The following is a 22,571-nucleotide window of genomic DNA, read 5'->3' on the forward strand; positions in this document are numbered from 1 at the left end:
ACACAACCCTATAATCAGCTGGACCTCCAGAAAGCTGATCAGTTGGGGAGAGCTTGACCATGGTCTTGACAAGAAAAACTGTGTCTGCAGAACTGACTTTGCCCTAGACCATGAAGATAAATCACACATCCATTTCCATGAAACTTGAGGCTTTGCACATACAAGCAGAAGTTGAGTTACCTCCAGAATATTGGGAGTTCTCAGTAGTCTTCTCTGAAGAAGAAATCCCTTCTTCTGCCTCACTGAGGTTTCCTTGATCATGAAATTCACTTGAAGCCCAGCTTTCAACTGAAGAAAGGAGCCATCTATCCCCTCTCACTTGATGAACTCAAGGCCCTCAATGAGTTCATTGACAAAAATCTCAAATGTGGAAAGATTTGCCCTTCTAAATCTTCACAAGCTGCCCCCATGTTTTTCATTGGAAAGAAAGATGGCAAGAGAAGACTCATCCAAGATTACTGGTACCTGAACTTGCATACCATTGTCAATTCATATCCCCTTCCCAATGTTAAGACCCTTCTTGACAAACTTGCCAACTCAAAGTATTTCACCAAGTTCAATGTTCACTGGGGTTTTACCAATATCAGGGTAAAGGAAGGCAACAAGTGGAAAGGGGCCTTTATACCCCTAGAGGACTTTTTGAACTGATGGTAATGTTCTTTGGGCAGTGTAACTCACCACCTACCTTCCAAAGATACATGGACCATATGTTCAGAGAGTTAAAAAGCAACAGGAAGGCCATCATACTCATGGATGACATCACAATCCATTCAAAGACCGAGGAAGGCCTGTGCACTGCAGTCTGACAATTCCTGCACATACAAACCATCAGAGATTAAAATCAAAGCCATCAAAACCTGGCCTGTTCCAACAACCCTGAAAGAACACCATTCCTTCCTCAGTTTCTGCAACTTCTACTGACAGTTCATTTCTGGCTTCTTGCAAACAGTGCACCCCCTTCATGATCTCTCAAAAAAGAATGCAAGATGGACCTGGGGACCTGAACAGACCTCCACCTTTGAGGCCCTGAAGAAGGCTCTCTCATCCAAACCAGTTCTTCATCTCCTGGACCTCCAGAAATTGTTTGTACTCCATACCAATGCCTCAAAACTAGGCACCAGAGTGATTCTGTCACAAGCTGATGACTTGGGAACACTTCACTCCTGCACATATATGTCACAGTCACTTACCAGTGTGAAGTCAAAGTGTGGTTCAGTGGTGAAAACCAACCAAAACCAACACAAAAGACAAAAAGAGTGAGTGGTGGTGTGCCTATGTGGTACCTAGATGGTAGAACCTTTGACCTGGGTGGGTTTTTGCAAGCTACAACACTCAAGGATGAGTGCTGAGGGTTGGGGGTGCTCCTGATGAAGAGGGAGCAAGAATGTGATAGAAAGCAATAGGGTAGACTGCTGTCAGCCTACAGAAGGATGGATGGCAACTTAATTTGATGTTCTAAGCTGCACTGAGCTCAGGGAGGGCCTGGAGCAAAGTATATTGATGATAGACAAGGATAAGCAAAGTAGACAACAGTTAGACCCTTAATAAAGTCTCAACTATCAAAGCTGCTGAATGAATTACTGAGTGATGATAAAATGTGAGCAAGAGGGGCTCTCTGATGTCTTCTTTTTTTTTGCTATCTAAGTACAGTGATTTATATACAGTACAGGGGTGTTGCCCTTGGAAAACAAGGTGCAATCACTTGGTAAGTGATTGGTAACTGATGAGTAAGGAATGTAAGCAATGGGTAATCATCTTGGAAAGTATTGGAAAGGATTAGCAAGCCAAAAGGCAAAGAGTCAGTAAGCAAAGTCAAAAGATTGGTAAGTATTGGCAATAGGTGAGTCAGAGACAGTCAGAACATCAAAGTATGAGTCAAGTAATGTCAGGAACTGGGAAAGCACACTGGAATCACATTAGGGGGAGGCTGTGCATGTCACATCTTGAAGAGATTGCTTCTAGGTCAAGGTGGGATGACAGAGAGGCAGTGCTGATCTGATGCTGATATAGTACATCCAAAAGTGGACAGGGTGAGTCAGATGTCAACAGGGGTCAAGCTGTGGGGGTCTGTGGGGTGACAGGAACATAGGGGTTTGCAACTTTCCCCCCCAAACCATCCTCTCAGTGAAGCAAATAAAAACTTCATGAATGAGGCTCTGTTGGAAGAGAGGATGAAGGGGGAGTGTCTTCTGCCATATCTTGCAACAAGGAGGCAAGATGTGCATCATACTCATCATGGATGCGATCAGGGAGAGTGGAGAACAGTAGATTATACTGTAGCTGTTGCAATCTTGGAAGAATGATGGATGAGACTGGTATGAAGACATTGCAGGGAGTAGGGAGGAAGGATCCATATGCTTCTTGGACTGGAGAGACTGAAATGACCACATAAGACCTTTCCAAGTGAATGACAGACCTGAGGTGACCAAAGAACATCCTCCTAGAGGTCATACTGACAAAAAGAACACACTGTCCAAACTGGATGGGCTGAGAGGGCACAGACAAGGGTGGGATGTACCAGGATGCTTCAGGATGGAAGCTGGTAGGAACTCCTGGCAGATATATGTAGCCATGGTCCCTAGCAAAGGGGACAAGTGAAATGACTGATGTGGAGGTGGCCATATCAGAAGAATTTAGCAAAATGAGTGTCTTTTGGAGGGAGTGCTGTAGAAACATGTGGAGTGTGCAAATCCTTTCCAATTTTGGAAGGTAAGATTGTGTGGCTGAGCACCACAAGTGAGTGTGGGAATGGTCTCAGTATCTGCAGAAACAGCAGAGATATGTTGAAAACTGGAATGCCATACATGGGCACTTAAGAATTTTAACCAGTGCTTAACTTGCTCCCTTTCTTTTTCTTTGGCACTGATGACTCATTCTTGTGCAAGGGATGACTGCTGACATTTCTGGCTGTCCTTCTTCACATGAGGGCTATGGTCTCCACCTCCACTCATCAGCTGTATCCATGTCCACCTCACCAAACACCTTTGGTGTGTGACACTGGAGCTGAGCAGAATTACCAAGTCTATGACTTGGAAATGCTAGCAGTAATGCACACCCTCAAACAATGGCACCCTTACTTGCTCTCACCCCCAGAACTGACTCACATGTATACTGATCACCAAAATATAACTTACTATGTGCAACCACAGAAGTTAACCACTCACCAGGCCCATTGGCAGGCTACCCTTCAGGAGTACCTGCTGCAGTTCATCCATATTGCAGGAACAAAGAACTCTGCTGCTGACACCCTCTCCCACCACTCAGACTTCAATGCTGAGCTGGCTACTGTCTCCACCTTACTTCCAAAGGCTGTTTGGCTTGAGGGGGGGGGGGGTGAGACCCTCTGTTGTTTCACTTTTTAAGATCAACCAGACCATCTCTGAGGCCCCTAAAGCCTCTACCCCTGTCTGGAAGGTCTCCTTCAAACAGTCAAAAACCTCTGAATGCCTGTCTGAGGATGAACCAAAGGTTCAAAAGGGTAAAGGACATGTTTTCCAGCTAAATGCCAACCTGTACCAAGAGGTAAAGAAAGCATCTACATCTCTATCAGCTCCAGAAACAACAGAAGGCTCTGACAGTGTCAGGAGGAAGGGAAGGAGGATATTTGTCCTGGAACTAGTCCACCAAGATGTCCTCTGGCAGTACCATGACACACCTGCATTTGGACACCTAGGAGTAAAAGCTATGACAAAGAAAATGAATAAACATGTCTGGTGGCCTGGAATGTACCAGTCCATCCATAACTATTGCAAAGGATGCCCTTCTTGCCAAGCCAACAAGGTCAATATGCATCCAATGACACCCCCTGTTACCCCACACAACATAGCAAAGAACCCCTTTCCCTTCAAACAGGTCTCTATGGATCTCATAACTGACCTGCCCCTGTCCAGAGGAAAATATGATTCTATTCTCACTATCATTGACCAAGGACTTACCAAAGGCATGTTCTTCCTATCAACTACTAAAACTGTGAATAGTGTAGGTGTGGCAGACCTCTACCACATGTATGTTTACCCACACTGGGGTGTTCTAGAAGCTGTTATCTTGGATTGTGGTCCTCAATTTGTCTCCACCTTCACAAGGGACCTCTACCACTCCCTTGGAATCGAGTTGAAGGCTTCCACCACATATCACCCACAGACCAATGGCAAAGCTGAACATGTAAACCAAGAGGTTGGCACTTACCTTCACATGTATGTGGATACAGACCCTCACAAATGGCACACCAAACTCCTGGATGCTCAAATGGCACATAACTTGCATGTTCATTCATCCCATAACCAAATGCCATATTTGCTCATGTATGGATTTGACCCCACTCCCTATCCAACTGGACAACCCCTGGATGGGTCACTCACAGAAGATTGACTCAATCAGTTGGCTGCCAATCAGGATGCTGCAGTTATTGCTCATAAAGAAGCACAGGAGTTAATGAAACAATGATCAAAAGGGACCTATATGGAGTTCTCCATAGGGGATAAGGTTTGGTTGGACACCTCTGACCTAAAACAGAAAGTTCCATCAAAGAAGCTTGCACCCAGATGACACAGCCTGTTTGTAATTTCTGAACAGATCAGCCTGGTTGCCTACAAGCTCCAACTTCCCCCTAATTGGCAAATACACCCCATGTTCCATGCATCCAAACTCACCCCTTTCATCAAAACAAAGGAGTATGGCCCAGCACAACCCCCACCTCCACCAGAATTGGTAGGAGACAAGAGTGAATGGGAAGGTGAGGCTATACTTAAACACAAACATGCATGCAAAGTCAAATCATCATCTAAAGAATCTGGAGTAACCCTGCAGCAAAAATACCTCTATCTTGTCAAGTGGCTTGGTTACCTGCACTCCCAAAACAGTTGGGAGAGTGAGGACAACCTTATAAATGCCCCAGAGGTTCTTGGGGAATACAAATGCATTCACAACCTCTGAACTGCCATGTCTTACACCCCCAACACTGAAAACCCTGGTTCAGACTACTTTGACAATGACTTTTGTGCTGACATCAACAAACCCTATGATTCCTCCCATCCATACTTTGGTTGCTATGTCAGTACCCCTCCTCACCTCTCAGAACCACCAGTACACTCCCTCAGAGCACTATGCACCATATCCCCCTTGATATCCCCCAACTCCTCACATGGTGGTGCCTACCAACCCCTTCACAACTCCATTGCCTCCACCACATGCCCATACCCATACCTGGTCATCTGCTTGGTCCCCTCTTCCCAGAGAGCTCACAAGGACACTCACAAGGGAAAGTCCAAAGCTTGCAAAGAACCACCTGAGCCTCATTATGACTCCACTTTCCAATTCTGCAATACTCCCCTGCTCTCCCAAGCCACCTATAGATCACCAACCCCAGCCTCTCACCCTGGTTCATCCACTCCAAAGCCTTGTGTCACACTGGCTGTGCTCCTGGCCCCCACTGTTGCCCCCTTGGCCCCTGCCAGCACAGCCAGCAGACTGGCTCCTGAGGCAAGCCTCTTCATTGGTTATGTGCAGCTGCTTAACAACTTCGAACACTGGGAATCACATGGCTGGAGAGCAGGAGAATGCCATGAGCATCTACAGATGCTGTCTACAGTCTTCAGAAGCACAGAAGTAATTGGAAAGCATGTCTATGACCTTACCAGAACTGCAGACAGAAGCTTCAAAGCTCACATGTATGAAAATATTGACCACACCAACTCTTCTATCCTCCAAGAGGCCTTGAAGACTCAAGAGGCCATTGTTAAAATCATCCATGAAGACTATGGCCCCTCACTCATATCCTCCTTTCACTCCTTTCTTGACCAACTCCCCCTTGACATTGTGGTCTGTGGGCTCTTCTCTCTGGCATGTCAAGCAATTCCTGGAAGATCAGGCCTTCCTTCAGACCCTGACCAAAAAGAGGCACAGATGCTTGTGGGAGAAGAAACCCATCACCAAAGGAGTACACAACATAGATGAGGAGGAGTATCAGAGGCTGGAGGAGATGTCAAACAGAGGTGTCATGATCACTGGGAGAAGATTATACTGGGCCAAGGCCAAGAACATTTCCAAGCTATCATGGACATCCCCTTCAATGGGTCCCCTCACAACTGGCTCGACTTTTTTGCTCAAGCCTGCAGAGACTTGGCAGGATGGGCCATCTTCTACACTACTAAGACAACCTGACCTCTGCTGCCTTGTCCCTTTGTTCCAGTCTCCATCAATTCCCTCAGCAAATGCAAACTTGGTGGGTTCATTCCCATTGATTGGCAGCATCCCCTACATCAATTCACCTGTTACTGATGTTCATGCCTTGGACATTGGTTGTCTAACTGCCCAACTTGCAGTAGCAACTAACAGCAAAATTCATTCCTGGGTGATGCAGGGCCTCTACCTGCCTTTGGAGGACCTCAGGCCTTTGGGGGGGGATGTTACACTGCACTCACATTATTCCCTTTTCAGACTCTGTATGATATGTTTGGTGCTTGTCATGCTTTTGAGTGACAATGTTCTGCCCCCACACAAACTCCTGTCCTTACAGCCAGACTTATGTTTCATATGTTTCCTTTTATGTCTTGCCCCTGTTTACCCCATGTTGTACCATAGCCAGACTATGTCCATTCACCCTTCCTTCCATGATCCACTGGTGGCCCTGATCCATGCAGTCATGTGACACATGTACCCCCAGTACATGTTCACCCCTGTATGTCATATATGCAGTTACCCCTCCTTCATCGTACATCCACCCCTGGCCTCCTCCACTGTGCAGACTTGGTCACCCTTATGCCTAGATGCAGTTACCCTTGTGCCTGCATAGGTCTGACTCAATGATGCCTTAGTTGGAAGGCAGGTGTATGTTTAAACATTTTCAAATGTTTGTTCCATGTTGGAGATATATTCTCCCCTGTGTTCTGCTCACTTTGGTGCGATGTTTGGGTGCTTACATAATCACCTTAGAGCGCACATTTTACAGTAGTTTGTTCACTGTTCCCTCAGTAGCTTGTTGCACTACTGAGGGTAAGCTCACTTTCACTACCAGTATTATACTTACTGATATCCTGTAGATACCTACATGTTGGTCTAATACATCAGTAGCTTGTTGCACTACTGAGGATACCTACAGCATCCTTCAAAATTCCACAGGTACTCTACATACATATATAAACCTGCATGTATTGTACTGCTCCCTCATTCAAAATCTACTTTGCAACCACCCTTAGCTCTGCTTGCTGTACCCATGAGGACTTGATAGTATGACTTTGGTTGGCCAAGACTAGTGTCCTGTTGCTAGTGAAGTTAAATTACATGTCACTTCTCACACAGTCACATGCTTGTGTTAACACACTCAATTCATGGTGCAATATGAGTCATCAGCATAACACTCTGCTTCATGGGTCCTACACCACTTGATAAGATGATTGGTCCATGCAGTGTAAGTCTTCTTCCATATAATGTGAGGGACCACTGCTTTTGTCACTGATCTGGTGGGTTGTGATGCCAGGGGAGGAGCAGATGGCTCAGACTCCATGGCAGCTATGGACAATGTATTCAACAGAGAGCAGTTGGAGTTTGAATACTGATATTCTCAGCCAACACTCACCACAAACACCCAGCAAACACCCAAGGAATTAGCCAAACCTCTAGCAACTTTGAGGTGTGCTAATGTAACAGTGAAGACTTTTTGCCAATGTGTCAGGTATGATGTTGTTGGTTCCCTTAGTCTGTGACTGGAGTGATATGTGCTACATCAGTAAAGCTAAGTGTTCAAAAACCTGGGTTTTCAAGCACTTAATGTTTGCCAGTGTTTGCTGAGCATTCAAAAACTGTCTAATGTGCATGCTGTAATTTGGCTGAATTTACTGATGTAGTATCCTGCTGTTGCAAAAATAGTTGAATTCTGTAAGCCCTCATGCTTATCAGACCACATTTCTAATCTGACAAGAACAAGAACTCGCAGTCGACGGAGGGGGTCGTACGTCCAGCCTTTAACGGGTCAAGTTGGTTCAACGGATATGCGCAGGCCCATCTACTGTAGGTATGTACCTGCTCTGCAAATCCTCTGTCATTACGTAACGTACGAGAGTAGAACCTGATGACATCGTTGGGCGGCCACAAGTCATTTACATCCACAGACGTCATCCACGTAGGTAAGGGCGAGCATCACTGCCAATCGGCATCTTTTGCAGCGCTTATTCGGTTGTGAATCCTTCCCTTATCTTCCTCCGAGTCGCACAGGGACAGGAAGCGGGAAAATCCGAACAGGGTGCCTAGTCAGCACCGGTGAACACACTGGTAAGTACGGATCATCACAGGGATTGTGCTATTCCGCCGTTTCTTTATATACGAGGAAATGATAGTTGAACATCTTTAGAAGCTTCCGCATATTCTCGCAATTTTGATTGAAGGAGGTAAGAATGAAACCGGTTCATCATATTCTGGTGGCAACTTTTGCTTGCTCAGTTCATAAGCCCAGTGAAGTTCATAGTCCATCTATTCATCATAGTGAGCAGTAACGCGGGAGGAACTTGGAAGTGTTGCAGATGACATCTGAGCCGTGCAAGGCGCGAATCCAGACTTGCTGGGAAGAGCCGCCGGCATTCCACACCGTGTTACTTAGAGCCGTCGGCCCCACAAAGAAATGTAGATGCCACGTTCCAATCTACAACAAGGACTCCAGATCATCGAGGGGGTTGAATGCGAATGGTCCATCCAAGACATCGTCTGGCGAATCCTCCACCATTTCATTAAAATCATTAAATGACCTCGAAGGGGGATCGGGTCGGAAAAGCTAACGTTTCAGTTCGACTTCGCAAGCCATTAAGTCAATCACTTCCTTTATGCACGATTTCGTTGGAAATTCGACAATATTCAATGAATGCAGCATACCGCCGACTCTTGGTTTTGAACCCGTTCCAGTACCTTTGGCATATGCCGACTCGCCACCTTCGTTAATTCTCCTGTACCTCGGATGCTGTTGGGGCCATTTCAGAACAGATCAAGATCTCTCACCTACGCCAAGACTTCCTCTCGAATGATCCGTCTTCATCTGCCTTCACTGATCAACACGTTAGTCAGGGGACACAAGCATATGACCACAGTAGTGTACCCAACAAACTTCTTTTTGCTTTATGGCGTTATCGACCAATTTGTGACAATCTGTGCGTAGAGCTTGTCAAGCATTTTGTTCCGGCAGGTTGGTACGTTTATAGCATTAGGGAAAGTGATGGAACGCGGGAACATGGCATTATTCAAAAAGACGTTGGGCAAGGACACTCCGAAAGTGTCAAGGACTGAGGTCATGGTGTCTACAGTAGTTTTCTATCAGGAGAACTGAGGTCATGAGAGAATCCTGTAATCCCAAAAGAGTCGAAGCTGAAAAGAATTACAAGGCCGCCAGAATGGCATAGCAAACGAACGTACTAGACGCGATTCACCCTGCAGCAGAGCTAAGACACCCAAACGGTCAGCGTATTCTATATAACGTACCATTTCTGAACATCAAGGACAACACTCCCGCCTCCGCTTGCGTGATTGCATGCTTCCCAAGCTGCCCTCAGCCATCAGAATTTGAGAACTTGGTTGAAATAGGCGTAGCAACTGCATTTGCTTACCTTGGCCACGGTTTTATAGATAGCGGGGTTTGACTTTCGAATGGCGGTGGAATCAAATGAAAGCGCTGTGAATCTTCTCTGCCTGAAAGTACAGTAGTCCAGCATCGGGACGTGATGAAGCGTTGAGCCAGGGAGAACCATACCTTCGGTGCGGCTCGCCTTCAGCCCAAATCAAAGGGTCCGGAGTTGAGAGAGCCATGGGAGTATACGAATACTGGAATCGTACGTACCCTCCGTATGATGGTCGCTTTGACACCCGGAGAGCCTACGTACGGCAACGTATCGCTAGCTAAGAGTTCCGGGTCGTAGAGCATGATCCCTCTTTTGTCCACACATCATAGGAATTTCATATACCATACCGTACTCCTTGGACCATGCCTCAAATATCGCTCAGAATCGAGCAATTCGAACAGCTCTTTACTCACTCCAAACAGCAGACTATTACTTTTGAGTACCCTCAGTTTCGTCGTCCTGAACTTCTTCCGAATTGCTACACGTAATACCTGGATGGGGCCGGCGCAGTGGCTACGCAGATTAGAGACAGAACGAGCGAAGTCTCGAGACGTATCGTAGGTGCGAACGAGCGTGGACATTGGGTCCATCTCGATTCCAAAGGTCTGAGGTTGAGGGACGCGAAAGAAGTTCTTGTTCGACTCTTCGCAAGGTGTTAAATACGTGCAGCTTAATGACCCCGCTTCGGAACAACATGGTCGATGGCTGTTCCATTCATTTCCTACACCGCGGACATTAGCCTTATCAGGCACATGAGTTACTAGGAAGAAGCAAACACGATACAATTGCGTCGGAACCGCTGAATGGACTATGATACATGGTTCGCGCAAGGAGTCACCGCATCGTAAGGTCACGCTTGTCATCGACTAGTCACTGAACCTAACGATGAGCTGGGAATATCGTTAGCGCGGTTACCGCATACGCCAGGACGCTCACCCGAATGGAGGGACTATCTCCTCCCTCTGGTATACTATCACGCTTCCAAACGGAATCTGTTGTGACTCGACACTCGGCAGTTCAAGTAATAATCGAGTGATTGTTAAAATAATAATTCCGTCTACTACCTACGTAGATCCCTTACCACACTCGAGATCTCGATTCTCGATGCTACCAAACACAAGAAGTTCAGCCGAGTAAGCGGTCAGGGTAGACACTCACAATGCATAAACACATCCTCGTCTCCCACGTCCTCTCGTCTTCATTATCCAGCAGCCCGACCTGATTCCCTTACCCCGTCCCTTTGGCTCTTCACCACGCCCAATCCCCTTCCTCCAGGTCACAACGGTCCTGTCTGCAAAGGGAAAGCTGATAACAGTATTAGAACCACGAAACTAAGGGAATGAGTCGCGGTTATTTCTTCGCCGTAGCAAACACTATAGTATCTTTATTGCTTCAATCAACTTGGACTGGCCTTTGTCAGCACACGCTACCATGCGTGGATTGGTTTGATGATCGTAACTAAACTTCCATACAATATCCGGATTATACATACATTTTTTGCTAAATGATAAATACCTCAGTGAGCGATATAAGTCTGTATATGAGAAGGTGAATAGGTACGCACAGACAAGTTACAGTATCGATGAAAACATGCAAGCTAGCGGTAGAATCACGGGACGGTAGGTCGATAGTTCTCCAATGGATCTCCGTATAAATCAACCATCCGAGTCCGATGTGCCACTGCGTCTGCCCACATCCTCGCTATCTTCGGATCCTTTGCGACCCACTGTTGCTGGTCGACGAAGATGGGGCAGAAACGCTTGTGAGGGTGAGTGGAAGGTTGGGCAGGGGGAAGATGTGCCGAAGGGAAAGGAGTCTTAGCCACGACTGCAGATGTGGTTGATCGTGTTGGTGAGGCATTATCCGAATGCGATGCTTGTAGCCTGTGTGATCGTCGGGGTGTCGATGGTTGTTCAGCGGTATCTGTCCGCGTGCCACGAGCGCGAGGCGAAGGGAATGCAGGAGGGTTTCTCGGGCTAGAGGGTCGTGACTGGGCAGGTGTTGAACCCGCGAGCGCTGCCTGAAACGCAGCCAGGCTGGCATCTTCATCGGCGACAGGCGACATTGTCAGTTCGCGTCTGAGGCATGATTTGGCGGGCGATTCGATCCTGCGCCTTTTCGTCGGTGTTTCAGGCTCGCCCATATGATCTTCTCGGTCAAGCAAGGGCTGACAAAACGCGACAGTTCGTTTCTGGGAGGTTGCCCTCGATACCATCAACTCCCGTTCCCGTTCTGTCCCCTTCATCGCCGATTTGGTAGGTGATTTTGATTTCTGCGGTGACAAACCCAGTAGCTGAAACGGTGCGATCTGAGGTAACTTGGAAGAAGCGCTGGCTGGAGTGGTAGAGCGAGAAGCCTGGATTTTAGGGAGTGCAGATCGAATGACATCTGCTACAGTTCCACAGTGCTCGTCTAGACCTTTCAAGATGTTCTTGAACTTGATCGGCTTCAACTCGTAGTCCACACAGAACGTTTTCTCTGCCATCGTGTTCTACAAAGTTTTTCAGTGGCCATTACCCTCCAAGAACAGCGACCAAGACTGACCCCCATCAAATTATACACCCAGAAGAATATCGCACACGTCATCATATGCAAACCGTACCGTTTCTTCATCATTTCTACCTGTGGCAACGTGCCCTCTGCTTGTTCCATCCACCGAACAGCTTCTTGTGGAGGGTACAGTCTATGAGACACGATCAGACCCTGGTAGGTAACATCTTCACCAGAAGCACGCTGTCCGTCTCTGTCGTCATCTAGCTGGAGAGCTGTGCGTACGGTCTTGAGCATGTCTTCGAAGACGCGAGGCTTGACACATGCGGCTGTCGCTGCGCTCTGGAGGGAGACCTCATTTGCATTCAATCTACATTATTTCCGGCTTCAACCAGTCAGTTTTGCGGAAAGGGAACGTGGCACGTACTGCTCAGATGCAAGATAAGCAGCGACTGCAGGCAGTGCAGCCGCGTTGACTACGAAGCCGGTTCCGCGGCCCGTCCTAACTGATGCGAGGTTGAGAATGGATTTTGCGTGTTCGAGTGTTTCCTGGGAGGTGCAGAGTGACCTGAGTTGGCGATGATAGATAACTGTCGCCATGACCGCTGCCCTTGCCTAGCAGAACGTTGTTCAATTAATCCCCGTCGCGTCTGCACGGTCACGTGCGCGCCATGCCACGCGACAAAATATGTGTGTGGGAAAGTGTTGAGTAATCGAAAAATCACATTTTTCTGCCCCTCCTTTTTACTGTCTTTTTTTTTTTCGAGGCGGACCACTGGAACGTCCGTGCGCTGAACGTGCCCACGCGTTTCACGACAACTGGCATTTTGTTTGTAGTTGTGCGTTTCGCCGACAGCCTTAATACAGTGCCCATTTCTCAGCGCTTCTCCCCGTTAGGTTCTATCGGCTCCTTTTGGGCATCGTGTGAGTTACAACTGCATTAATATTACCATTCCCGCACTATCCGCGACCAACTCGAGAGTGTCGCATGCTCCACCCTGATACTTGGGACTTGCCACCATAATGACCACCTTGCCATTTTCCGCTGTCCAACAGGTCTTCTTGGGCAGGGGAATTTCCTGGATTGTGCTGCAAGGTGTAGTTGTAGGACTGAGGATGAGTCAAGCAGGCAAGTTAAGGTCATTTAGAGTCAATACAGCTGGAAAGGTCATAATGCACGCCATCGAGCGCAGTGTACAGAAGAACGGGCATTCTGCATCGGTAGTGCATGCATTCTGACCCTTGCAGCTGTATAGATTTGTCACAATTTGGAAAACTAATGACCAGCTAGCACCGTTGGGGATGTCTGACGAGATTCGACAGTATGAATATTCCACACCAGATAAGATAAGGTCACCGGCCCGAGAACCGGCACCGCGGCGCGGTGTGGCCAAGAAGGCACGCACAGCATGTGGGTGACGAATAAAAGCAAGGAGTTCACGAGGTTTTGAAACCCTCGTCTTTTTTTCCCTTACACAGACATTCATCCGCAATACACGATTATGAGCGACAACAGGGGCGGTTACCGTGGAAGAGGCACCCGAGGCCCTTCTGGAGGGCCAAGAGGTGGTCGAGGCGCCCCTGGAGGGCCAGGCGGCGGTCGGGGATTCCCTGGAGGGTCAGGCGGCGGTCGAGGCTCCCCTGGAGGGCCAGGCGGCGGTCGAGGATCCCCTGGAGGGCCAGGAGGCGGTCGAGGATCTCCTGAGTCGTACAGAGGGCGCGGTTTTTCTGATTCTGGCAGAGGTGGTCCTAGAGGGTTTGGTGGAAGGGGTAGACCATTCCGTGCTCGCGGAGGGTAAGTGGTATATGCATTATTGTGGTTGCTTGGCCGTCTAAAGCGCTGTCTACCATAGCGTGTTCCTGGCGGGTCGACCCGCAAATGTAGACGACCGGATTGCTAACAATTCAGACAAGACACTCGTGTCGTCCTTCCGCACGCAAGGAAGACCAGACCCTGACGAAATGCCCTTGCGCCCTGACTTTGGGACTGCGGGCAATGAAATCAAACTCCGTGCGAACTTCTTTCCTGTTCGTATCCCCAAAGGTCCGTTGTATGAATACGACGTTGCAATTGCCCCCGCTGCTGGAACGTCGCCGCGCCGCGTGAAGCGCCGAATTTACCAACTTGCTGAACGAACGCCCGCGTGGCGACAGGCTGGCCTTTCTGGGCAGGTGGCACATGACAACAGTGCCAAACTAATTGCCGCCAAGAGGCTCCCTCAGCCGTTGACAATCAAGGTTGCTTACTATGATGAGGATGAACAAGGCCCACCTGCGACCGGTGGCAAGGAATACACATTAACAATAAAATTCATCCAGGAAATCGATACGAGCTGCGTTACGAGGTATGTTTCATTTGTCTTGGGTCGTCTGTACCACTTTTATGCGACGCTAGGTACATCCAAGGTGATCCCCAGTACCGCAATTTCGACATACTGCCTGTTATTTCAGCCCTGAACGTAATTATGGCGTCCAGTCCTGGAGGAACAGGTGTTGTGGTCGGGCGGAACAAGTACTTTTTCCGCGATGCTGCAGTGCCCGTCTCACTTGGCGGCGGCTTAGAAGCCCTCAAGGGGTTCTACTTCTCCGTCCGCCCTGCGCATCATCAGCTCATGGTCAACGTCAATGTTTGTACCACGGCATTCTATGTAGCTCAGAACTTGGCAGATGCCATGATTGAGTTCCGTAACGCTACCTTTGGGGCCCGGATGAACGCTTTTTGCAAGGGGGTGAGGGTGAAGACTACCCACCTTGGGCACCGAAGGACCATCAAGGACGTCTCACATTTCAATGCAAAGCAATACAGATTCCGGGCAGAGGAATTTGGAACGGAAGTTACCGTAGAACAATATTTCAGGCGAAGTGAGTCGATGACCATGCACATTCCGCTTTGGCTGACAGCAGTGTCTTGAAGAATACAACATATCACTGCAGCGCCCCGAAATGCCGCTCATCAATGTTGGTGGTAAAGACAAGGCAATTCTTCTGCCCCCTGAAGTTTGCACCATACTACCGGATCAGCCCTTTCGCGGAAAGCTCTCAGACCAGCACACCGCGAACATGATAACCACGGCCTGCCAACCCCCCAATGTCAATGGTGAGGCTATTATTAACCAAGGTCTTGATCGCCTTGGCTTTCAGTCGTCCGGAGCCGTTCTGCAAGCTTTTGGAGTGGGGGTTGGGCGGGAGATGGCAGTTGTCCCTGGTCGCATCCTCTCGAGACCTGCAATCAAGTACTCCCAAAACAACTCTCCTGCCATAGATGACAAGGCGTCGTGGAACCTTAGAGGGATCAAGTTCGCCACTGGCGCTACCCTTGAGAAGATGGCTGTCTTGGTCATAAAGGACGGGAAACCAAGAGACGAGTTCGCAGGAGCCAATGATCCGGAGCTGCGCGACGTGGTGGCCGGTTTCCGTAATATGTGCGCTACCAGTGGAATGAGGCTGGGTGGAGAGCCCACCTACCTCGAGGCCCATCTTCCTGCTAAAGAAAATAGTGACCCCATGCGCAAGAAAGCTATCGATAGCATTCGCCAAGCCCTACGCACTACGAAGGTGAAACCCACCATTATCATGGTGATGCTTGCCGATGGCGACAGAGCGGTATACGAGGGTCTTAAACATCTTTGCGATGTCTTCCTTGGGGTCGCCACGGTGTGCGTACATTCCTCTAAGATCAAAAAGCAAAGTCTGCAGTATTACGCAAATGTGGCACTCAAGTTCAATATGAAGCTGGGTGGCGTTAACCACAATTTGAACGACCCTGGCAGCGTTAGATGGCTTGGTGCCGCGCCGACCATGATAGTCGGTATGGACGTTACGCACCCTGGCCCCGGAAGTGCCAAAGGAACCCGTGTGTACATTGCTTGCTCAATGGTTCTTGGGGCTTACAGTATCTCCAGCGTCTATTGCCGCAGTCGTTGCCAGTATTGATAATCAATATGCGCAGTACCCTGCCTGTCTTGAAATACAGGAGACGAAGAAAGAAGTAAGGGTTTTTTTTTTATGTTGAAGAAGTCTGATAGACATGGCCGTCAGATGATCACGAAGCTCAAGGATATGATGATCAGTCGTCTCGAAATATTCAAAAACCGCAACAAAAAGCTGCCAACCCGAGTCCTGGTATATCGTGATGGGGTCTCTGAAGTATAACCTTATTTCCGTCTTTTTCGCTGTGTCATAATGATAATGTTTGCAGGGACAATTTAACATCGTACGAGAGGAAGAATATCCCGAGATCTTGAAGGCTTTCCGGAAGTTTGACGCGCCCAAGCAACCATACCGGCCCACGCTCACTATCGTTATCTGCGGCAAGCGGCATCATACACGTTTCTACCCTACGGAGGAGAGTACTGCTGCGGGTGATGGAAATCCGCGTCCCGGAACCGTTGTCGACCGTGGCGTGACCGCCGTATATCACTTTGATTTCTTCTTGCAAGGTAGGTGTATTGCTCGTTGTGTTCGTTCTTAGCTCACCCCCTGTAAAGCGCATGGTGGTTTGCAAGGTACCACGCGTCCCACTCACTACTATGTCGTTCACGACGAGAACGGGTTCAATGCCGATCAAATTCAAGGACTGACCCATGCTCTGAGCTACATGTTTTCTCGCGCAACAAAGGCTGTTAGTTTGGTTTCACCGGCGTATTACGCCGATATCGCGTGCGAGCGTGGTCGGTGCTACTTGCGCAAATTGCTGCATGGCATCGCCGGGGAGGGAACGACGGCCAGTGGCAGTGGTTCCGAGGAGGACGTCATGAAGGAAGCCCAGAGCCTATGGCACAAAGGCGTGCATGAAGCTATTAGGAACACCATGTTCTATCTTTAACCGATCTCTGGATCATCTAGGCGCCTCATTTGTATAGTAGGTATCTCCCATCCGATTTTTGTGCTACCCGAGTTAGGTTCTCTTGTACCAGATCATACTTGCTGTTGTATTAATACGCTTATCTTGCCACTCATGTAACTTCAATGCAGCTTTCTTTTACGTGTGAATCAGTGTGATTGTGTTGCGTGGTTAGAACACTTCTATCTGTATTCACCATTTAGCAAGACCTTAGCTCTCACCGTGCCATCCTCCAGCAAGATATAAGTGTCAATTTCATCACTGGGAAGGGAAGAACGAAAGACCAAAGAACGGACCCCTCTGCCCCAACCTTCCTCACTGTAGCCACCGTATCTATATGAGGCGTGGTTAAGTATGTCCTACCTGGACAACAAGATGCTCACCCGAGAGTGCTTGCTAAAACAGAAGATGACATCGTAGGCTGGCTCTCGTGCACACCATTCATCCCCGTGGTCTGAGAAATTCCGAGGATTATGAGTCCAATTTGACCACACCTGCCTCAGCAAACGCACCGTGACCGGATATTACCACTCGTAGGTTTTTGACATGCGTATTGAGTGCATCCCAGAATGGCTGATCATTGCCTGCAGATGCAGGATTGCTGGTCGCTTGCGTCGAACCTTGTCCTAACTCGTCCGCTTGCACACAGTCGTTAGGGCTAGTCCACAGCAACTGGAGCCGTTCCCGTGACAGTTGGCTTACCGTTGAGACCAGGGTTGATAGTGCTATTTAACGTTTCCTGCACAGCTCGGATTGAATGGCTACCCTCACTCGTTTCACGAATACTGCCCTACATCGTGGTACATTCACTCACGGGGGTATATGAACGAACGCAAGTGCACTCCTTGACTCAGGAGGTCCCCAGGCGACATTCATAGCTTCGGTCTCATCAGCAATCCAACCAGCCACGGATTCGTCCACCCAATCTGGCATTGCGGTGCCATTCGTGTGAACACCCCCTGATCAATGAAGAAAGTTAGAATCACAGTGTGGTAAGCCTTATGAACACCCTGAGTAGTACCTCGTGAGTCAAAAAACCACAGGACCAGAACGGGAGAGATATCTGCAGCGACAATCGACTTCTGGCGGTTCAAGATGAGGATGGCAAGTTGGCTTACCTGTCTGTTTTTCATAGACAGGTACCCAATAGTTACCTGGTCCACCAACCCCACCGACACCAGGTGGCGAACGACGGGTAAAACTGAAGGGAGTTATGGACGTTTCTCGTGCTATTTCTTCAATATGGGTAATGTTGACCTGGTTATCATGGTTCTTTGAATCGGACCGTTGAACAGTGTGATGTGGATAGGTTGGAATAGGACCTACCCCATACGTCGAGGAGAAAGGGACTTTGGCATCATCCAAAGATTGTACGATGGTATCGATAAGGGTGGTGGAATTCTCTCGAAATGTGTCTGGTAAAGGCAAGTATGTGATTTGTTCTCGAAGGTCACGCACATATGGGGCAACATACTTTCCCCTGTAATGAGGTCCCCGTTGATGATCCTGTTGATATGGATGTATCAGTTCATGTGCTGCTGCCCGCAGACACCAGACTACTACACATAATCAGGTCGCTCCATCGCCAGCATGGTTCTCATCAATTGACTCGTGTTAACATCTTGCTCAGGGCCCCACCAATCCCAAGGGTTCTCGCCATAATGAATGTCGGCGAAGACCGTTAATTTGAACGACCCATCTTTCCCGAACACGACACGAGGTTTGTCAGGGTAGGGGTCAAGTATCCAATCAGTTATGGAGGACTTGCCCACTGATTGTGCGGTGAGGCTGGCGAACGTAGGAAGCTCATCGAGGGTGACTGAAGCTACAGGCAGGGCTCGTACACGCAACAGGAACTTGGATGCCACGAGTAGGGTACATGAGTTCCACAACATCAGTTCCGGGAGGTTCAGACTGGCACCCGACACTCTACAAAGCGTTTCGAGCTATTACACCTGTGTGAAAAGGACGTGACAGTGCAATGTGGTGTGTCACATGACGTTCCTCAAGGAATTGACAATGATAGAGCTTTTTGTCCAGGACCCTTGACACAATGAATATGCAACGTTCCTTAAAAGTGTGTCCTTTCATTTCCGATTGTTATCGGTTTGTGTGCGCAGCATGATCCTGCGTCTGTTATCAGAGTTCTGTTTCGTGCACAGCATAACTGTGGCGTATAAAAGTAACGGGGGTGCGGCGTTACAGTAAACGTGTCTTTATTTCTTTTCTCCGAGATGGTTCTATCTCTACCACCTTCAATCCGCAACTGTGAGCAACAGAGGCGGTAGCCATTCGTGAGGTGACTGACTTGGGCCCCTCCCAAGAGGTTGAGCATCCCCAACCCACGAAGGCTCTTCGACGTGGCTCTATTGGTGCTTCCAGACCTCGAGACGGCACCTAGGTCCCAGAAGACCTTCAGGCCCACATAGCTGACAGTGGTGGTTAGCGCAACGGGATTGGCTGGGTTTATGAAAAGCCAATCTTGTTGTGCTAACCAATGCTCTCAGTTACATCTGTATGATTGATCAGCACAACAAAGGTGGTAAGCTTGGTTTCCTTGGCACATTATGTTGATAAAGCTGCCAGTGCATGAATTGATGGAAGTATCTGCTGCATCATATGGTTAGGGCTGCAGCGGCAATTCCAAGGCAGACGTCGACTATGACTCACGAGGGACGCTAAGGCCTACGGCAGGGATATGTTCTTCATACCCTTAAGTATTCCTTACAGTCTCATCTGTGAACTCGATATCTCAATACACGCCAGTTCATGTACACGCCGTCCACTGTTTATGTGCTCTCTAAAACCGAATACAAGGACCCAGATTTTTTTAGATGTCATGTTACACCAAACCTCATGTCACTCTGACCCCTACAGCAGCTTCGTAATCACTACGTCCCTTTCACCTTTATCAACCCCTTCATCATATCGAAGCTATTACCGTCTGGCTGTAAATCGATGTAGTGACTACTTCCGGATGCACGGCCGCCACTCAGCGGTACCGTTCGCAAGAGTCCATAATCCGTGGTGATACCCTCGATACGCACGGTAGTATGTGGTGTGGTCGTGGTCAGCGTGACGATTTGATTCCTGGGGGGCAGGACAATTTGAGCATGTGCGCACAAGGTATCAACTTCGCAAAAACACAACGTACGAATGTAGCCATCTTGAAGTGTAGCGATCGAGGAAAGGTTCGAACCCGCGTTCTTCGTCGTCGAGAAACGATTCCCATATACGTTCAAAACTGGCTAGTATGGCTGCGGCGACTCGTTCAATGCGGGGATTAGACGAGGCCTGAGTATCGCTTCCGAGAGCCCCCAATTGTGCCAGAGAGGCGATGGGGAGTTCGTTCAGGACATTCAGCCCGCAACCTTCCAACAACGAAAACCATACAAAGCATAAGTCGCTACTCGGGTGAGGTCGTGTCTGGGAACTCTTACCGATGATGATATCTACCATCCCTCCCTCAAAATGCAAATTGACCAGTATCCCACCGAGCTTCTTCCATTCATACTTCTTACCCGGATCTTTTTGGGCGGCGGGGAACTCGCCGTATATGTCGTTGGGCCATTTGAGTTTGATTTTGTCAGCCCATCGACCGGATGGGTCGAGGACATCACATGCTTCGGCTACCGCGATCGCAAAGAGGTACTGAACAAATATTAGGTTGGAGGCTCGAATCGAGCGAGCGGGAAGTGCGCCTGGTCCGGTGCTCTTGAGGGGTACACGAGTGAGGAGGGACATTAGTATGCATCCCTCTGGTGATACCCATGCATTTGCACCCCTCCCTCGTCCAGCGGTTTGCTTCGATGCAAAGGAAAGGATGGGAGACGGGAGAGCGCGGAGGAATTTTGGGTTCCTTGGAAGTAGTAAAGAAAATTTGAGCAGGTATCGGTCGCCGGTGAATGCCAGAAGGTAACTCACTTGTCTAGCAAGCTTTGTGTGCTAGTGACAACCTCACCATACATAAGCACGTCTCCCATTTTCCAGGAAGAGGAGGCATCCGTGTGAGCACTGTTATCTCGAACACGGAACTGGTCGAGTGCAGAGAAAAAGGTAGACGGTGAGAACAAGGGAGTATAAAGCTGCTCCTGCCCAAGGGTAAGGGGCTGCTTTGGGAGGATGACATCCTTCACTTCCTCCGTGGAACTGGTTGCCGACTGCGGAAGGAGCTGGAGTATCGGATGGTCCGAGCCCCCTGTCGACGAAAATTCACTGACGGGATGAAAATGGAATGAATCGTTTGCGTCGGAGAAACGCATCTTATCGGACAGCTCGTCAAGCTGGCGTGGCGCTTTACCGTCATCGGGTTGAAAGCCAAGGGAAGCGAATGCATCATGGATATCTCGCCCAGGAAACAGGGACTGTAGGACGAGGTCCCGGGCTTTCCAATTAGTTGGGCTCGCAAGGAGTAATTGTGGAAGGATGTGCGTAGCCGATGACTGTCGATCGTACGATGGAGCACCAAAGCGCAAACCCAAGGCCGCGAAGGTTGCATGGACAAGTTTCTCGTGTAGGGATGGTGCGCATGACCAAATTGCGATGTGACCGCTTTGGGACGACACGCCGGCAAGCGAGTTGTCGTTGGAGAAACGGGCAAGAACGTTTACCTTGCTGGCGTCGACGTCGATCTTTGCCAAAGGTATACGAGATACGTGAATCTGTGTCGCATCGATATCAATGGTAGCTTGTGAAGGGGTCTGCGTTGGAAAATCGATATGGAACGACGTCAACCCTTCGGTCAAACGAAAGACGCTAGTATCGGTTCCAAGTCCGAGCACTCCACCGCCGGAGAGTGCGTGCAGTGAATCATGAGCGCCGAATATTCCATGGGACTGCTTTGTCCCCGCCCCCAAAGCGAGCACTCTCCCGCCGGTCTCAATGTATTTGCGGACTGCTGTGTGATCAGCGGGTGGACCGAGAAGGACCAGGAGAGCACACGTGGAGTGCCAAGGATAAGCTGGAGATGCGAGGGCTGCGGATGAGATGAGCTGTGGGAGGTAGTGAGGGGTGAGGAGGGAAGTCAGAGACTGTGCTACTGTGTCCGCTGTTGGATGTGTGCTGGGATGGATGAGCACGTCCATCGTTGACGACTACGAGGAGAAATATAGCTTGTCTAATCTTATCTAGGTAATTCATCACTCAGATAGCATCGCCGGACAAAAGACTGTCGAGCCGTCGTAGCACAATGGTAGTGCGTTGCCTTCCTAAGGCAAAGGTTGTGGGTTCGATCCCCATCGGCGGTACTTGGGTACTTCACCACGGCTCACTTTTTGGGTTATTTTACTTCTGGTAATGGGACCGCTCAAAAATTTAGCCGAGTATTAGCTGGTATCAGCATGCAGCATGATCATAAATCCGTGGGCACGGGGGAAAAAGACATCAAGCATCCACAACGCCACGAGAAAGCACATCTCGAGCCCTAGCCCATATTCCTACGAAGAACGGACTGAGGAACACCGCTCGCATGGACACTCGTTGATTAGGAGGACAGCCGACAAAGGTGGAGAAGGTCTGATGTGTTTGTACATTGTTTGGCAACGGAAGACATCAGACAAGACAGCGTTCAACTGGAAGCCTTTGCATTGAACGTCCGTATCGTAGATCTTTCTGTAGCCCAACATGCGGCCCACTCTAATTCG

General features: G+C 48.9%; 4 protein-coding genes and 1 non-coding gene across 5 annotated transcripts; 2 read left to right on the forward strand and 3 right to left on the reverse strand.

Moving 5' to 3' along the window:
- Positions 1-11,103: 11,103 nt before the first annotated feature.
- Positions 11,104-12,708, reverse strand: F5J12DRAFT_513771 (uncharacterized protein). Its single transcript, XM_051739798.1, has 3 exons — positions 12,514-12,708; positions 12,141-12,456; positions 11,104-12,087 (listed from the first exon to the last, which is right to left on the reverse strand). The coding sequence occupies exons 1-3, from the start codon at positions 12,684-12,686 to the stop codon at positions 11,206-11,208; spliced, it is 1,371 nt and encodes a 456-aa protein (XP_051602067.1). The 5' UTR covers positions 12,687-12,708; the 3' UTR covers positions 11,104-11,205.
- An 880-nt stretch (positions 12,709-13,588) lies between these two features.
- Positions 13,589-16,911, forward strand: F5J12DRAFT_717672 (ribonuclease H-like domain-containing protein; the record flags this gene model as incomplete). The annotated part of the gene is made up of 8 exons (XM_051741076.1): positions 13,589-13,881; positions 13,940-14,431; positions 14,482-14,948; positions 15,001-15,939; positions 15,989-16,074; positions 16,125-16,232; positions 16,285-16,525; positions 16,574-16,911. 8 exons carry the CDS (start codon positions 13,589-13,591, stop codon positions 16,909-16,911), a joined length of 2,964 nt encoding a protein of 987 aa, XP_051602068.1.
- A 200-nt stretch (positions 16,912-17,111) lies between these two features.
- F5J12DRAFT_904373 (Metallo-dependent phosphatase) lies at positions 17,112-18,810 on the reverse strand (the record flags this gene model as incomplete). Its single annotated transcript, XM_051748517.1, is given in 11 exon segments — positions 17,112-17,262; positions 17,293-17,383; positions 17,442-17,567; positions 17,632-17,690; positions 17,744-17,888; positions 17,951-17,992; positions 18,048-18,201; positions 18,256-18,344; positions 18,404-18,435; positions 18,493-18,754; positions 18,774-18,810. 11 exon segments carry the CDS (start codon positions 18,808-18,810, stop codon positions 17,112-17,114), a joined length of 1,188 nt encoding a protein of 395 aa, XP_051602069.1.
- Positions 18,811-19,542: 732 nt separating this feature from the next.
- On the reverse strand, positions 19,543-22,018 carry F5J12DRAFT_513842 (class II aaRS and biotin synthetase). The gene is made up of 4 exons (XM_051739799.1): positions 20,854-22,018; positions 20,370-20,788; positions 20,084-20,300; positions 19,543-20,019 (listed from the first exon to the last, which is right to left on the reverse strand). The coding sequence occupies exons 1-4, from the start codon at positions 22,011-22,013 to the stop codon at positions 19,821-19,823; spliced, it is 1,995 nt and encodes a 664-aa protein (XP_051602070.1). The 5' UTR covers positions 22,014-22,018; the 3' UTR covers positions 19,543-19,820.
- Positions 22,019-22,103: 85 nt separating this feature from the next.
- F5J12DRAFT_t73 lies at positions 22,104-22,175 on the forward strand. The gene has a single exon. It is a non-coding gene; the product is annotated as a tRNA-Arg (tRNA).
- The last annotated feature ends 396 nt before the right edge of the window (positions 22,176-22,571 follow it).

The sequence above is a fragment of the Pisolithus orientalis genome (genome assembly GCF_024613125.1).
Source record: "Pisolithus orientalis strain OTSU chromosome Unknown F5J12scaffold_7, whole genome shotgun sequence".
Taxonomy (NCBI): domain Eukaryota; kingdom Fungi; phylum Basidiomycota; class Agaricomycetes; order Boletales; family Pisolithaceae; genus Pisolithus; species Pisolithus orientalis.

What these genes read in the sequence shown, in the direction of transcription:
- F5J12DRAFT_513771 (XM_051739798.1), bottom strand. Translation starts at nt 12,686, where the DNA reads ATGGCGACAGTTATCTATCATCGCCAACTCAGGTCACTCTGCACCTCC. An exon ending in GCTTATCTTGCATCTGAGCA is followed by an intron (nt 12,457 to 12,513) that starts GTACGTGCCACG and finishes GAAATAATGTAG; the next exon opens with ATTGAATGCAAATGAGGTCT. An exon ending in GGGTGTATAATTTGATGGGG is followed by an intron (nt 12,088 to 12,140) that starts GTCAGTCTTGGT and finishes AAAACTTTGTAG; the next exon opens with AACACGATGGCAGAGAAAAC.
- F5J12DRAFT_513842 (XM_051739799.1), bottom strand. Translation starts at nt 22,013, where the DNA reads ATGGACGTGCTCATCCATCCCAGCACACATCCAACAGCGGACACAGTA. An exon ending in ACACAAAGCTTGCTAGACAA is followed by an intron (nt 20,789 to 20,853) that starts GTGAGTTACCTT and finishes ACTACTTCCAAG; the next exon opens with GAACCCAAAATTCCTCCGCG. An exon ending in GATGGTAGATATCATCATCG is followed by an intron (nt 20,301 to 20,369) that starts GTAAGAGTTCCC and finishes CGTTGTTGGAAG; the next exon opens with GTTGCGGGCTGAATGTCCTG.